The sequence below is a fragment of the Melospiza melodia genome, chromosome 6 (genome assembly GCF_035770615.1).
Source record: "Melospiza melodia melodia isolate bMelMel2 chromosome 6, bMelMel2.pri, whole genome shotgun sequence".
Lineage (NCBI taxonomy): Eukaryota > Metazoa > Chordata > Aves > Passeriformes > Passerellidae > Melospiza > Melospiza melodia.
The window spans coordinates 10091850-10105427 of NC_086199.1; the positions used below are offsets into that span (position 1 = coordinate 10091850).

Sequence of the window (13578 nt, forward strand, 5' to 3'; positions counted from 1 at the left end):
GGTCAGGCTTTTCTGGAATTCAGTGGATTTTTGATGACTTTGCTGTAGCTGTTGACAAGGTCAAACACAAGACTGTAGAAACATCAGCACCTCCCTGTCCTTAACCTTGGCCAAAATATTTTTAATAATTTGAGAACATTTGGTTCTATGCTACAAATTCAATGGGACACTTGTGTTAAATGCGGATTTTTAAGATTGTTTTCTTTCAGGAAAATTGACTCAAACCCTCACACTGAGCTCTGCTCTTCACCTTTGCCTGGTGTTGTCAGACTGAGCTTTCTTTCTAAGTAAATTGCAGTGTTGCCATTTCCAATATGCAAAAAAACTTGAATGGGACTTTGCTCCATATCCCTACCTAATAAAAGTAAAATACTCAATTTTTGGTCTTTCTTATCTATCATCTGGTTCTCAAGTCTTGGTGGAGGGTGTCCTTGTGTGTGGAGTTTGGGGTTCAGGGGGTTTTTTGTGTGTGTGGTTTTTTCTGGTTTGGGTTTGCAAGTGGGGCATTTTTTTGTTTCCATTTGTGTGTGGTTCTTTGGTTTGGGTGGGTTTATTTTTTTTTAAACCTTTCATTTTAGTGAACACAACTTTTTTTTTTCCCCGACTTTCCAGCTGAGATTATTATGTAATAAAAGGATCTCTGAAGCTGAGTCATCTTGAATTCGTTTAGTTTTGGTTTTAATTTATTGCCAGTTCACCCGTGTGTACTGTGAATTTTACAGCACTATGGTTGTGTTGTTCTTCAGGCACATCTTCCTTAATGATTTGGAGAATAAAATATTTAGGAGTATTTTTAACATGTTATTCATATCTCATCAGCTGATGGAATGGAATGGGCAGCTTGTACTTTAGGACTGTTTTAGCAAGCTTGTGATGCATTTGAGGTGAGGCATCCTGGTTACCCTGTCAGATGTGAAAGATTCAGATCTCTGAATATCAGAACCGGGTGATGTGTGGGATGTACAGTGAGATGCAGTTGTAGTGCCACAGTGGTTCCTCCCTCCTTTTCTGAGGTGCTCTGAGGCCACTCCTCACCTTGTACTGGGGGTCCCCACACAGCTCTGAACCGTTTGGTTTGGAGGACCCTGACCTGAAGATGTGAAGAACAGTGAAGTATGAGCATCATGTTCATATTTTATTAAATAGAGCTGGTGGACTTTATGGACAACTGGAAAGATCACTGCACCACTGCAGCCTTGTTTTGATCTGGAGACTTGCTGTCCTCCATCCTTCTGACCTTTCCTGTGTGTTAGTAATATTTTGTGCATTTGCAAATGCAGCAACTGCTGCAGTGTTCTGAGAGTTTAGTGGGAATCCATTATTTAAGGAATTCTCATATTTATAGGCCTTATTTAAGGAATTCTCATATTTATAGGCCTTATCAACTTCCAAAATCCTTTGTTATATATTGCTGGGCTATTTGCTAGTTTCTTAAATAGATTAGAATATCTTTTTTTTTTTTACTTTTAATTCATCAGCATAAAATTTTGACAGCTGATTTTATTGGTTTGTTTCAAGCTGCTTTAGATAAATCTCATTGAAATTAGGCAGGTAGTACTAGATGAGGTTTGTCATTTGAAGATTCACTGTAAAAAAATATTCCAGAAGACAGAGTATCCTTAATGAAGACAGCAAGTATAAAAAAAACCTCTGGAACTTCTTCAGAGCTGCTTGATTTAAAGATCAGTCTTCTGCTCTTGGTTGATGGGGCCCATATGCAATAATCCTATAAGGAATCATATAATGCTAATTTGCAAGGTGAGAACTTAAGTATTGAACCATCATGAACATTGTAAGCATCAACTGATTAGAGCAGAAAATCTTTCAGGAAGCAAGAATCTTTCAGGAAGAGTCTCCAGCTTCCACCTTTGAATAATAATTGTGTATATTGTGAAAAGATAGCATATGGCACACTGTCTTTTAAACAGTGAAAGAAAGCAAAATTTCAGAGCCTTGTTTTGGGGAGAATAAAAATCCATTTTTAATCTGTGTTGCCTGATGGAGAAATGTTATCAGGCAGAACTTGTTAGTGTACGTAGAATGATGCCTGTGCTCCAAAGTCCCTACGTGCTAACCCGTGTCTTGACAGTCCTTGGGTAGAATTATTTGTGTCAAGGAGCAGCAACAAGATCTCTTGCTGTTCCTCCAGATGTAGCGATTTAGGAATCAAGCCAAAAGATAATATGATGCAGGGATGTTGAACTCATTCTGTAGCAAGTGCCAAATTATATTTCCCACTAGAAAACATCACAAGAGGCATGTTTTATAGATTTCTCTAACTTCAGGCTTTGTTGCTTTAGCTGATGGTGATAAATATTGCACTTGGACAGATACTCTTCTAAAATAGCAGTGTGATATGTAATGCAATCTCTTTGTTTTTTTCGTTTGTCCCTTTTAAGCTATACTCATTTTCCCCTGCTGTAGCCACAACTTTACTGCTCACCTTTTAAATTTTGTGTAAATCTCAGCTCTCACTTGGTTTTAGCAGAGCTGTCTGAATCTAAAGCAAGGCATTTCAATGTTTTAACAAATAACAAATGGCTTCTCTAAAGATAATGTCTGGAGATCTGGCATTGGTTCACTCCCATGGATTGACTCTGACTTCTTGTATAGCAAAATGTAGTCTAAAATCTGATACAGGATTATAATGCCTGAGTGATGTCACTCTTCTGTCCCAGGCAGATGCTAGAAACTTAACATTTGTTAGGCCAGTTGGTTTTTTTAGTCCTGTTGATATCTTGCTTCTCACAGCCTGCAGTCTGTGGGTTGTTTTCATTGTTTACACAAGTGAACTCTTGGTTGCTTTGTTTTCAGTAGGTATTGTTTTCCTAGAGCTCTGGAAGTCTTTCATGTTGCTGCTGTGAACCTTTCATTTAACAGTTTGTGGATCTGTCCTGCAGATGATAGTTGCTGTCTCCTTCCTTTAGCAAAAATGGTGATTTATTTCCCTGTCCTGCAGGAATAAGGGGCTTCAGGCTGCAGATCTACAATGATGCTATAGCTCTTTTTCTGTCAAAGAAAAGAAAGTGTCCAAAGTATCCCCTCAGCAAATAAGTATCAGGTAGGTCTAAGTAGGAATAGCCTGAGTCCTGTTGACCACCTACTGTTGCATATGGCAGCTCATGAACGGGGCAAAGGCAACAATCCTGGAAATCCTGAGAGGAAATCTCTGTGGTTCTGTCAGTTCCTTAAGCCTTAACAACATGCAGGCCCTAAACAAGATTTCCCTACATTTTTATAAGATTTTTTTTAAAACTCTATACATCTACATTTCGAAAAGAGGAGTTAAATACTTAATTAAAATTATTCCTATGCTTCAGCAAGAGAAGTAATTTTATGCACAATTATTGTCTGACAGGCTCCTGATTGTGCTTTCTGTGGGCAGCTTGTCTAGTGCAGAGCATGATGAAGGTGGATCTCAACATGGATTTTTTTTTTCCCAGTGATAGCAAAATAGCAAATAATTGTAACTAGCATATGAGCTGATGCAAAAAAAGCCACTTTTGTGAGATAAATATATTGAAGTACATTTAGGCAACATGAACTTTTCAGATTTGATCAAAATCAAAAGTGTTGACCCTAAATAATATGACCTTGTTCATATTTTTGAGTAACTGCATGAATGCTTGAGTTTACCAATAGTAAAATTTATGGTTTTAATTTTTGGTAGTAACCCATAGCTTAATACTTTACATTTTTTGTGTCTGAGATTCACTCCCAGTTTTGTGGATTCTTTTGCAGGCCATATGGAGGAAGTTGGCTTCAGATTTGAAAGTGTAGTAAGAAACTATTGGTTTCACAAGTCTACATTTTGGCAGAAAATTTTGCTCATTTTTTTATTCTGTGCAAGCTGAAGTCTGTTGGTTGCACTGCCTTTGTGAATTTTACTAATACAGTCAAAAGCATCACTGGGCTTTAAATTTTGTCCTGAACTCTTAAGTTTACACAGCTTGAATGTGAGTAGGATGTGAGGAAAGCTGTTTAGAAATATGGAAATTGATTGCAGTAATTTCTCATCCCATATATGGGAACAAGAAGATGTTAGAGTCAAGAAATCCTCTGGTGAAAACCACAGTAATTGATAATAAATTTGCTGTATGTCCTGATGCTTTAATTTGAATTAAAGCTCACAAGCATACTGCAAAAAATTCTTCAGCAGACTTATTTTTAAAAATAACAGCTTTATTCTGAAGATTATTGGAAAAAGCATGCTGGTGAATAACTTGTTGGTTAGATGGATTTGAAATGTTTCTTATTAATACAGAGAAGTTAAATTGTTTAATCTTACTACTATTTTTCTGGGGTTTCCACATAATAACAGCAGAGTTTATTTGGGATTTGTTTCTTCTGAAATCCCAATATTATAAATAAATACTTGTGACTTCAGTCAAGAAAGGGTCTTTAGATGGCTTTAATTCAAACAGCTCTGTGGTTATAATTTCATAGTCTGTGGGTTTTCTTAATGTGATTGCCTAAAGTTTTACCTAATTAAGTCTGTAATCATAAAAATGGCTGTGTTCCTACTGCAACAAAAACAAAAACTGCTTTAATGCTTGAAATGTACAACTACAACTTCTACAACTGTAGCTGATGGAAGTTTCATATAATAGCATGAATCCCAGGCAAGCAAACTTGCATGAGAAAATTGATAACTTGTAACTTTTTTTCTGACCATTCTACATGCAAAGTTGTGCATATTAATGTATCTCATCACCAAAGGGATGATTTTTGTAAGAATTCACATTTTTCTTGCTTCCCATTCTATAATTTTTCTAGTAGCTGAAATTCTTACTCTTACTCAAAGTTCTTATTTGATTGAGGGGACTAGGACATTTCAGTAAGATATGGGTTTGGAATTTCCACTTAAAACTCTATTGTAGCAAACTCCTGGGACTCCTGAGTTAGAAAAATCAAGGACAAAAGTTGTTAAAATTCTTGGGACATGCTGAGGTCTCTGCTATTCTGGAGAAATTAACTTGGAACAAGTCCTGTGTTCACCGATTGTTCTCATCTCGGAGTTTCAGGCACCGCTAAAAGCTCTGAAATGGCAAAGCACTGCAAGATCATCAATGAATGTTTTGGAACTCTTTGTTAGGGGAAAATGCATGGTGAGAAGATAATGTTTTCCAGTTCCTGTGAAACAGAAGGATTGAAGTTGGCATTTCTATCAGAAATTGTTTTGTACTTCAAGTTCATTGTGTGTCAGCCTTGTATTTGAAATGTCTGTTCAGTGATCTGCTAGAAGAGGAGGGGTTTTTTGTTTGGTTTTTTCTTGTTCATTTTCACAGTGAAAGTTCTAGGCTGGTTTAAGGTTGAAAAAAAAAAGCAAAGTGAGATTCTAATATGACTAAAGAGTAATATGTGTCTTTAGCCATATTAAATATCCGGCATATTTTTAAATTTCAGTCATATAATTGGATAATTCTGGATTGGATAATTCTTAAATTGACAAAAGTTTTTCAAAAATTTCTCTGTTATCTGCTCTACTATTAATGTCATGTAGGCATTCTAAATTTGAGTCATAAGAGTAATAGCACAGAGAAAAAATCATTGTTTTCCTTTTCTTGGGATGTAGGAGTGTTTTTTCTTAACCTTTGTTTTTGTGTTTTTTCTTAACCTTTGGTTTTTGCTGGAGTGATCTTGCTTCTAAACTTTACTATATGTGTCTTTCTTTTTAAAATTATGGATGTAAAGTTACATTCAGGAAAAGCCCATGTTTGGAAACATGGGCTTAAGTTAAAATCTGGTTATATGGAAAATAAAAAGCCAACTGAATAGTTTGCCATTGTCAGCCACAGAACTCACTTCCTTTTTTTGAAGTAGAATACATCAATATTATTCTAAGAAAATAATATTAAACTTGTTTTCAATTCTAATGTTTCAGCATGTTCTGAAATAATACTTGTCTGGTTCCTTTCTGATAGCTTAAATACCTCAGTTTGGGGTGAGTAGGATATCAGGAAATGCCTACTTATATGGACTTTGTTATTTTTACAATAAGTATTATCAGCTGCCTGACATAGTGAATTGGCTTAGGCATAAGGCAGTGGAGGTGTGGGTGTACAATTTTTCTTCTCAAGCTGCAGTGTTTTGAGTCTTTGTAGCATGAGGTAATAGTTGAGAGAGATGTAGTTCTTGTCTCCAAGAACGACAAAAATTGTGAACTGTATACTTTTTTAATTCACTAGCTGAAGATGAAAAAAGATTGTTTTTTTTTCAGTAAGATTTTAGAAAAATGGTGAGGCAAAGCCTTTGCTGGCTTTCTAGACCATACCTTAACTAAGAATCAACACGCTACATCAGCTGCCTTTGGGGTGGCAGTCTGGTTTTATTGCAGTCATAAGTAATTGCACACTGTTCTAGTGGAGTGTAACTTAAATAGCAAAACACAAGTAGAGAGGTCAAGGTGGATTCCAGGACAGCCAGACCAAGCTCATTTAGAAGAAAGGCCATCAGACCCATTTGAAAAGTGATTTGTTTCTGTATAGTCATGTGTAAGGCATTTAGTTGTGACTTGTGGGATCTCTGCTCTGGTAGACAAGTTCGTGTATCTTTTTGTCACAACTCTTGGAATCTTGGTTAGGGATGAAGAAAGCAATGAACTGAAAGGTTAAAGAAGTCTAAGGAGACAAAACAATATTTATCACCTCATTGAAAGCACTGTTCAGCATATTTGTGACTTAGATTTGTGTCTGGTGTGTTCTTTTAGCCAGAACAGCAACGGAGGATCTCCAAGAAAAATAATGAGGTTGCTTTGCAGGTGTGTATAAGGCCTGGTGGACAACACTGAAGAAACCATAAAACCACCTGTTAGTGTTAGGCACATGGAGAGTAGAAACAGGGGTAAAGAGCCAATTTCATGTAAATTTCTTGATAGAGAGTGAAAAGTGATAAGAAAGAAGATTGAAAGTGAAAACAAATAAATTGTGCATATCAGGACTGACAGAAATGCAGCTGGGTAAAGGCTACAGGCATAAAGGGTGACTTTTGTTGTGACAGTGGCATGAGTGAAAAAGGCACACCAGTGAAAAAGTTGAAAAACATTTTTTGCAAGTTGGCACACTGAGAGCATTAGCTGCACTACTTTATGGAAAAAACACCTTTCTCTCTTTTACATATGGTACAGGAAAAATAGAAATAGATCTGAGATAGAAGACTGAGAAAATGTTTTGTGTCAAAGATGTCTATCCTGCAGCTCAGGGTGATTGGGTACCTGTGTGATCTGGTGAATGAAATCTAGGGAGTCACTGGAGAAACGTGCCTAAGAACTGTGTTACAGCCTTGTAGAACTTGAATTGACAGCCAGGCATTCATAAGAGTCAATTGAAGATTGCCAACATTTCAGTTTCCTTAGCAGGAGATCAGGTGTAGATAGATAAAACTGTCATCTGTGTGAGCGATGCCTATTGAAATTTTTGTAGGTAGCATTATTCAACTGTAGAAAGAGGTGAGATAATAAGCAAGGAAAATGTTCTTGTAGGTTTATCCCTGTTTCTGTCTCCTTGAGAAAACTGCAGGGATGATGAAATGTGTCCTTTAAATAATACCTGAAGTATGGTTTGAAGAGGGGATGGATGAAGGGGAGAGACCATGTAAGAGGAATGTGTGCAAGTATTAGACAGGGATCTGTTGGACAGAGAAGGTTCAGTTGTGACACTGATTCCAAGTCCTAGGAGGAGGTCATCTGTGAGCTGGGAAGTGAGAGGACAGTAGTTTGGAAGCCAGCTTGGGAGGTTTGCTGGAGCTTATTTGCTGTGAAAAAGACCTGAAATGTGATGGGATACACTAGAGTTTGCACGAAGGTTAAAAAATGAAAAAATGAGTGAAAATAAATGAGAATTTGTCAAAGTTGGAATCAAACCGTTGGTTGGGTAGCAGGAGCCATAGAGGGGAGTAACAGGTAATACCCATGTGTGTGGTGAGAAGGAAGAAGTGTAAGGTTTGGAGCCTGATGTTTATTGTGGAAAAAAGACATGATTTGGAATCCCTGAGGTGATTTGCTTGTGAGTGTTAGGTTGATCCTGTTGTGTGACATTGTGTTCCCATATTAAAAGCTGTGGATTGAGAGATGATCAAAGAAATGCTACAATGGTTATGGTCACAATTTTACAAGATAGGTTTTATTCAGCTGCTCCTATTTAGAAATCAATTTAAAATGAGAAATCAAAGACTTTATCAGTTATTTTGCGTCCTAATCTTTGGTGAAGAATGTTTTTTTTCTTTAATGCAACTGGTTTACTTCAGTAGGTTATACTTGGGTATTTCACATGTATTTCACTTGCATTCCTCAGCAGCAAATTTCCAGACTCCATCAATGCTTATTTGTATTTTATCACATGCAGAACCTCTGATTCTTACCCATTCCCACCACAAACAGGGACAGCTATGACATTGACTTGAAATTGTAATTAATATTACAATATATATATAATTAACATTGTAATAATGTTCAATATTTCCAGTCTTGCTGTGTATGTTTCAGGATATTTGTTTTGCAGCTGTGTTTCAATTCCTTTAGTATTACTCAACCTGCTGAAAACAAATCCTTACCTAATCAAGTTTCTTTTAGGAGTGTTACAGCAGTTGTTGGCTGCAGCACCTTGCTTCCTCATTAGTGAGATACCTTTCCCTGGGCTGAAACTGTGCCACCCAGCTTTGCAGAGGACAATCCTGATGCCCTCTGAGCTGAGCAGTCAAGTGGGGTGATTGAGGTACAGCCAACTTTGTCCTGGCATTGCCAAGGGAGCTGTGAGTTCATGTAGTGCTTGAGATTGGAATTTATGGACAAGTGACTAAGGTAAATAGGATAACTCACATCTACAAGGCTTTTCTTTCTCTTTCAGTTGGTCTGCAGAAGCAGATATATAATCTTAAAGACATAAAACAAGTTTTCTGGGCTAGTGTTGCTTTTACAGCAATAAGGAAATCAAAACCTGGAAACCATGTAAAGTCACATGATGTTAAGCCATTCTCTGTATCCTTTCATACCAAGAAAACAGATCTTCCACTCATGATTGAGGCAGTAAAGCCAGGGTCACCTGGTATTCTCAAAAAGTTTCAGAAATTTGGGTTTTGTTCTGAAACTGCTATCAAGTGCTATGAGGAAACTGGAATACTGGCACTAATAACTTTGTTAAACTGGTGTTATTTAATTTAAGTTACCTAGTTTCCTTACATATTACACGTTCTTTAAATTTAACTGTAGAGGGAAAAGGAGGAAAAATGTGTTTTCTATTTCCCCTGTGGCTAAAAGAACTTTGGGGTTTAAATGGTGGTAAGGAAAACTTTAACTAGGCTTTAAGAAACTTCCTCTTGCAACAGGAATCCTGGATTTCTGGGCTGGATGGCTTAGGGAAGTGGTGGAATTTCCATCATGAAAGGCTTTTCAGAACAGGTTAGACAAGCATCTCTGCAGAATAATGCAGGTATAGTTTATCCTGCCTGAGGCCAAGAGACTGCATTAGGTGACCTCTTAAGGTTTCTTCTAAGCCTCTTGGTATATGTTCATGTGTGTGACTCTTTCTTCTTAAATACGAGGTCAGATTCCACTAATAGATTCAACATCAGTCACTTGTTATATGACCACAGTCACTGAATATGGAGACTGTCTGAATCTTCTGTTGGGGAAACAATAAAGTTTTGAGCTTTTTACAGTAGGTGGTTACAGGCACATTCATTATTATCTGTTGGCTGCATCCTATAGCTTCCTCCAGCTTGTATTACAGCTTTTACCATGGCTTCCTTTATGCTGCTGTTGGAAAAACTTGGGGGTAAATTCTGGTATATTTTCAGTTCTGGTTGGCTGCTAATTGTGTTGAAGTGTAGGTACTTGAAAACTTCAGGACACAGCATGCAAACTTGGCAGGCTAAGGGATAGTAGAAACCTGGACTGAAATAGCCTGGAGGACTGACGAGACTGAGAGCTTGAAGCCTGGGCTTTCTTGGAATTTGTCCTGTGTCTATTTCTAGACAGACTGCTCTTACTCAGTATCTGTGTTATTAATGTCAGTCTCCAGTCTGGCTGATGCATGTGTCCCACAGATAAAAGTATTATGAATGTTTTTAGGAGCTGCTTATGCAAATTGGAACACAACTTTTATTTACCTGGAGAGTGCTCATTTAATGAAGAGCTGTTATTAGGTTCAGTGTGTGACGCCACATTTTATTTATGGGAAAGATCTGGCAGAACTTTCATTGCAGCTGAAGTTACTAACTTCATCATGTTCTTTAGGGACACTTACTGTTAGGGTATTTTTTGCCTTCCAAAACATTTCTTTTGTCTTTTCCATCCACTGTTTACAGAATAGTGTTGTCACTACAGATGGGAATTAAGGTACAGAGAGAATATATAAAATGATTCATTTAATTTTAAGCAGGAGCCTAGGGTAAGGTGTCTTTCAGAGTGTTTAGAGCATTTTAGAAATACTTGTATTTGAGTACATGCTGAAGCTTCTGGTTACTTTGCCAAAGTGTGAATTTATTCTCAACATTTAAATGCTATGATTTCAAGCATCTAACATAGTTGAAACTTGTTCCTTTCTTCCCAGCCTTGTTTTCAGACAGAACTAAAGCAACTCAAGCTTTTATAAAAAAAATTTTCAGTTCAATGTGCTGTCAAAAAAAATGAACACAAAGGACTAAATCCTTGTCAAAGGTACAGGAAACTGAAAACACCTTTGCAATGTAGTTACCAATACTAGGCATACATTTTCATTTACAGAGAGGGTAAAAAAATTTACCCATAATCTTTTTTATGTCTCTCCTTTTTTTTTAATAGTCTTGCTGCTTTTCTTTTTATTTCTTTCAGATGATATTAACTGTGTTTCTGAGCAACAATGAACAGATTCTGACAGAAGTTCCAATTACACCAGAAACAACCTGTCGCGATGTAGTGGAGTTCTGCAAAGAGCCTGGAGAAGGGAGCTGCCATCTGGCTGAAGTGTGGCGTGGAAATGGTGAGTGAAATGTTCACTGCAAATGGAGTTTAAGATGTTGGATCAATTATAAAAAAAGAGTGACTTCTCAATACTAATTATTTCAATGACATATTGTACTTTTTTTTTTCCTTCTGGTCTAGTAGACTTTGATGCAAAGGATGGTAATTCAAATCACTGTAGAGATAAATGTATTTCTTGAGTCTTCTCTGTTTTCTTCCTCAGCATGAGGCATTTGATAAAATGCATGTGTAAGCCCTGTTAGTGTTCTGTGTTTGTTTTTCTAATAGGATGGAGGGTATTTAAATGACAGTAGGGAATCTCATGATGATGTTTTTTCAGTCAGTGGGTGCAGATCACCACCTGCATTCTTTCCAGTCCTATTTCCTCATTGCTAACATGTGAGCACTAGCTGAAATTTAAGAAAGGATGTAGATTATTTTTCCCTCTGCATCATGAATAGCAGATGTTCTCCAGACAGTGTTATGGCAGAATGGGACATAGTTAGTATCTCTCACCTATTCATGAACATTTCCTCTCAAAGATTTGCCAGCCTCTTTTGGAGCAGGTAGTAGTGTCCATATCCTATTTGTGTTGCAATTATTATTTCACAGAATCATGAGGCAGGCAGTTCTTTTCAGGAATGTGTCAAAATCCATGCCCAGTAGATTCTGTTTTTAAATGGATTCTTGTAGTTGCATGTAGTACAAACCTCCAGGTTGTTTATCAATGGATGGATGGAAGCAGAATTGGTGGATGGGATAACAGACATGTTCATAGAATCACAGAATAGGACCATGGAAGGGTTGGCATTGGGAAGGACCTTACAGATCCTTTAGTTCCAATCCCCCATTCTTATCTCTTATTATTAAAGTGACCCCTACTTAATGTAATTTGTTCTGTATAAAGGCTGATGAGGTCATAACTTGATGCTGAATTTTTCAATTTTGTATAGAGGTGTTTTATTTTGACTGGGGCCTGTTTTGCCAGACAGACACAACAGGCCTTTGGATGCCTTTGGAACTTTTACCTATAGGCAGTCCATAATATTTTCCTCCTAGGAATACTATGCCTCATCTTTTTCTAAACTGTTCTAAGACTTTGTAAAAGGAAAAGGTACCTGAAGTAATTTCCTACCTGAGTGGAAACTCAGAGTTTAGGCAAGAGTGAACAGGGGAAAGGTTAAGAATTGTATGCCTGCAATTCCAGTAATACAAATTCAGTACACACTCAGTTAGAAGACTTCTCTTTTAGGATAGGACTTGAAGAATGGTTAAAAGTTCTTCAAATTGGAAATTTAGGTTATGGAGTCTGTGATGCCAAGTGCATCACAGATTTCTAAATGGATCCGCAGACTTCAACTACACTCAGATATTCCTAATATTTTCCAATCCCTTGTCAGTGAAAGTGTCATATGTGGTATTGTTTATTCCTTTGCTTTCACAATACTTTGAAGGCTTTAAAAATGTAGGAAAGAATGTTGTCAACTAGCTTTAAAGGGTGACTGGAAACTGGAAAAGTGATCCAAAGCATCTTCCTGGAACACTTAAATCTTGCAAAACTTGGACCTTAGAAGCACAGGTTTTCTATGATAACTTTTAAGATTGAGAAAATATTTTGTCTGTTGGTGTAATACTTTATTTCTCAAAGTGTTAGATATTGAAAGCTACAAGCTTCTATAAAGTGGGAAATAGAGTTTATCCATGAAGTTGCAATAGAGGGACTAAGACTAAATTTTCTCTATCTGCCCTGAAAATTATCTTTCTTTGATCCCATTGAAGTCAGTGGAGATTTGGATATTACTGTGAATAGAATAAGGAGATGTCTGATTTTAGCTTAGTTGTTTTCTGTTAATTCTGTTACATTCCTGTTGATCTCACCCAGTTTTCTGAAGGGGAGATCTACATACATACACTTAGGTGAAGGAGCAGAGGCCTGCCCAGAGCTTCTGTCTATTATTAGCTCTGAGCTTCTGGTAAAACTCACATGAAGGTGAGCTTTCACAAAGGTAGCTTTACTTGCTAAATTCCCTAGGTGATAACTGTATAGATCTATTCCACTGAAATTGTAGAACAGAAAATACTGAAGAGAATGAAAGAAAAAAATAAAACACTCACTTATGTTTCTGGGTCTTTGACCTGTAGTGTCAGCAAAAATGATATCCTGCACATTGGTTTTAAGGCTCTCTGATGGGACTTTCAGCACAAATGTTTATTTCATTGTTCTTAAATGTAGGATGCTGTTAGAAAATCTGTGACCTCAGCTTCCTGACCCAAAGTCTACAGTGCATAGATATCTCAGTGGAACAACCTGGGCATATATATGATAATTTTTCCTACTGCTTCTTCTGAGAGCTGAATTGAACTCTTTCCACTGAAATATTTTAAAGAATTTTGCCTGGAGCAGAGATCTGATTTAGAAAACAAGAGTCTGAACAGTTAAACGCGACAGTTACAACAACCAACTTTAAACTATGGTTCTGAGTGGGAAGTGTGAGGCAATTTGCAGTAAAACTGCTCCATGTTGTGCCAGTGGAAAAGCATATTTTATCTCTTTTATTACACTGTCTCTGATCCCTCACCCTTATCCTCAAAAGATCTGCAAGTGTTTTTTCAGAGGACATTTTGGAAAGTAACATTCAAAA

The 13578-nt window shown here is 37.1% G+C and overlaps 1 protein-coding gene across 6 annotated transcripts in view; it reads left to right on the plus strand.

The window, feature by feature from the left end:
* Positions 1-13578, plus strand: part of PPP1R13B (protein phosphatase 1 regulatory subunit 13B) — a 69657-nt gene that overhangs the window by 14703 nt on the left and 41376 nt on the right. For all 6 annotated transcript variants that reach the window (XM_063159845.1, XM_063159844.1, XM_063159842.1 and 3 more), the window contains exon 2: positions 10808-10955. In XM_063159845.1, the coding sequence (XP_063015915.1) occupies positions 10808-10955 (148 nt within the window). The remainder of the gene's footprint in view (positions 1-10807; positions 10956-13578) is intronic.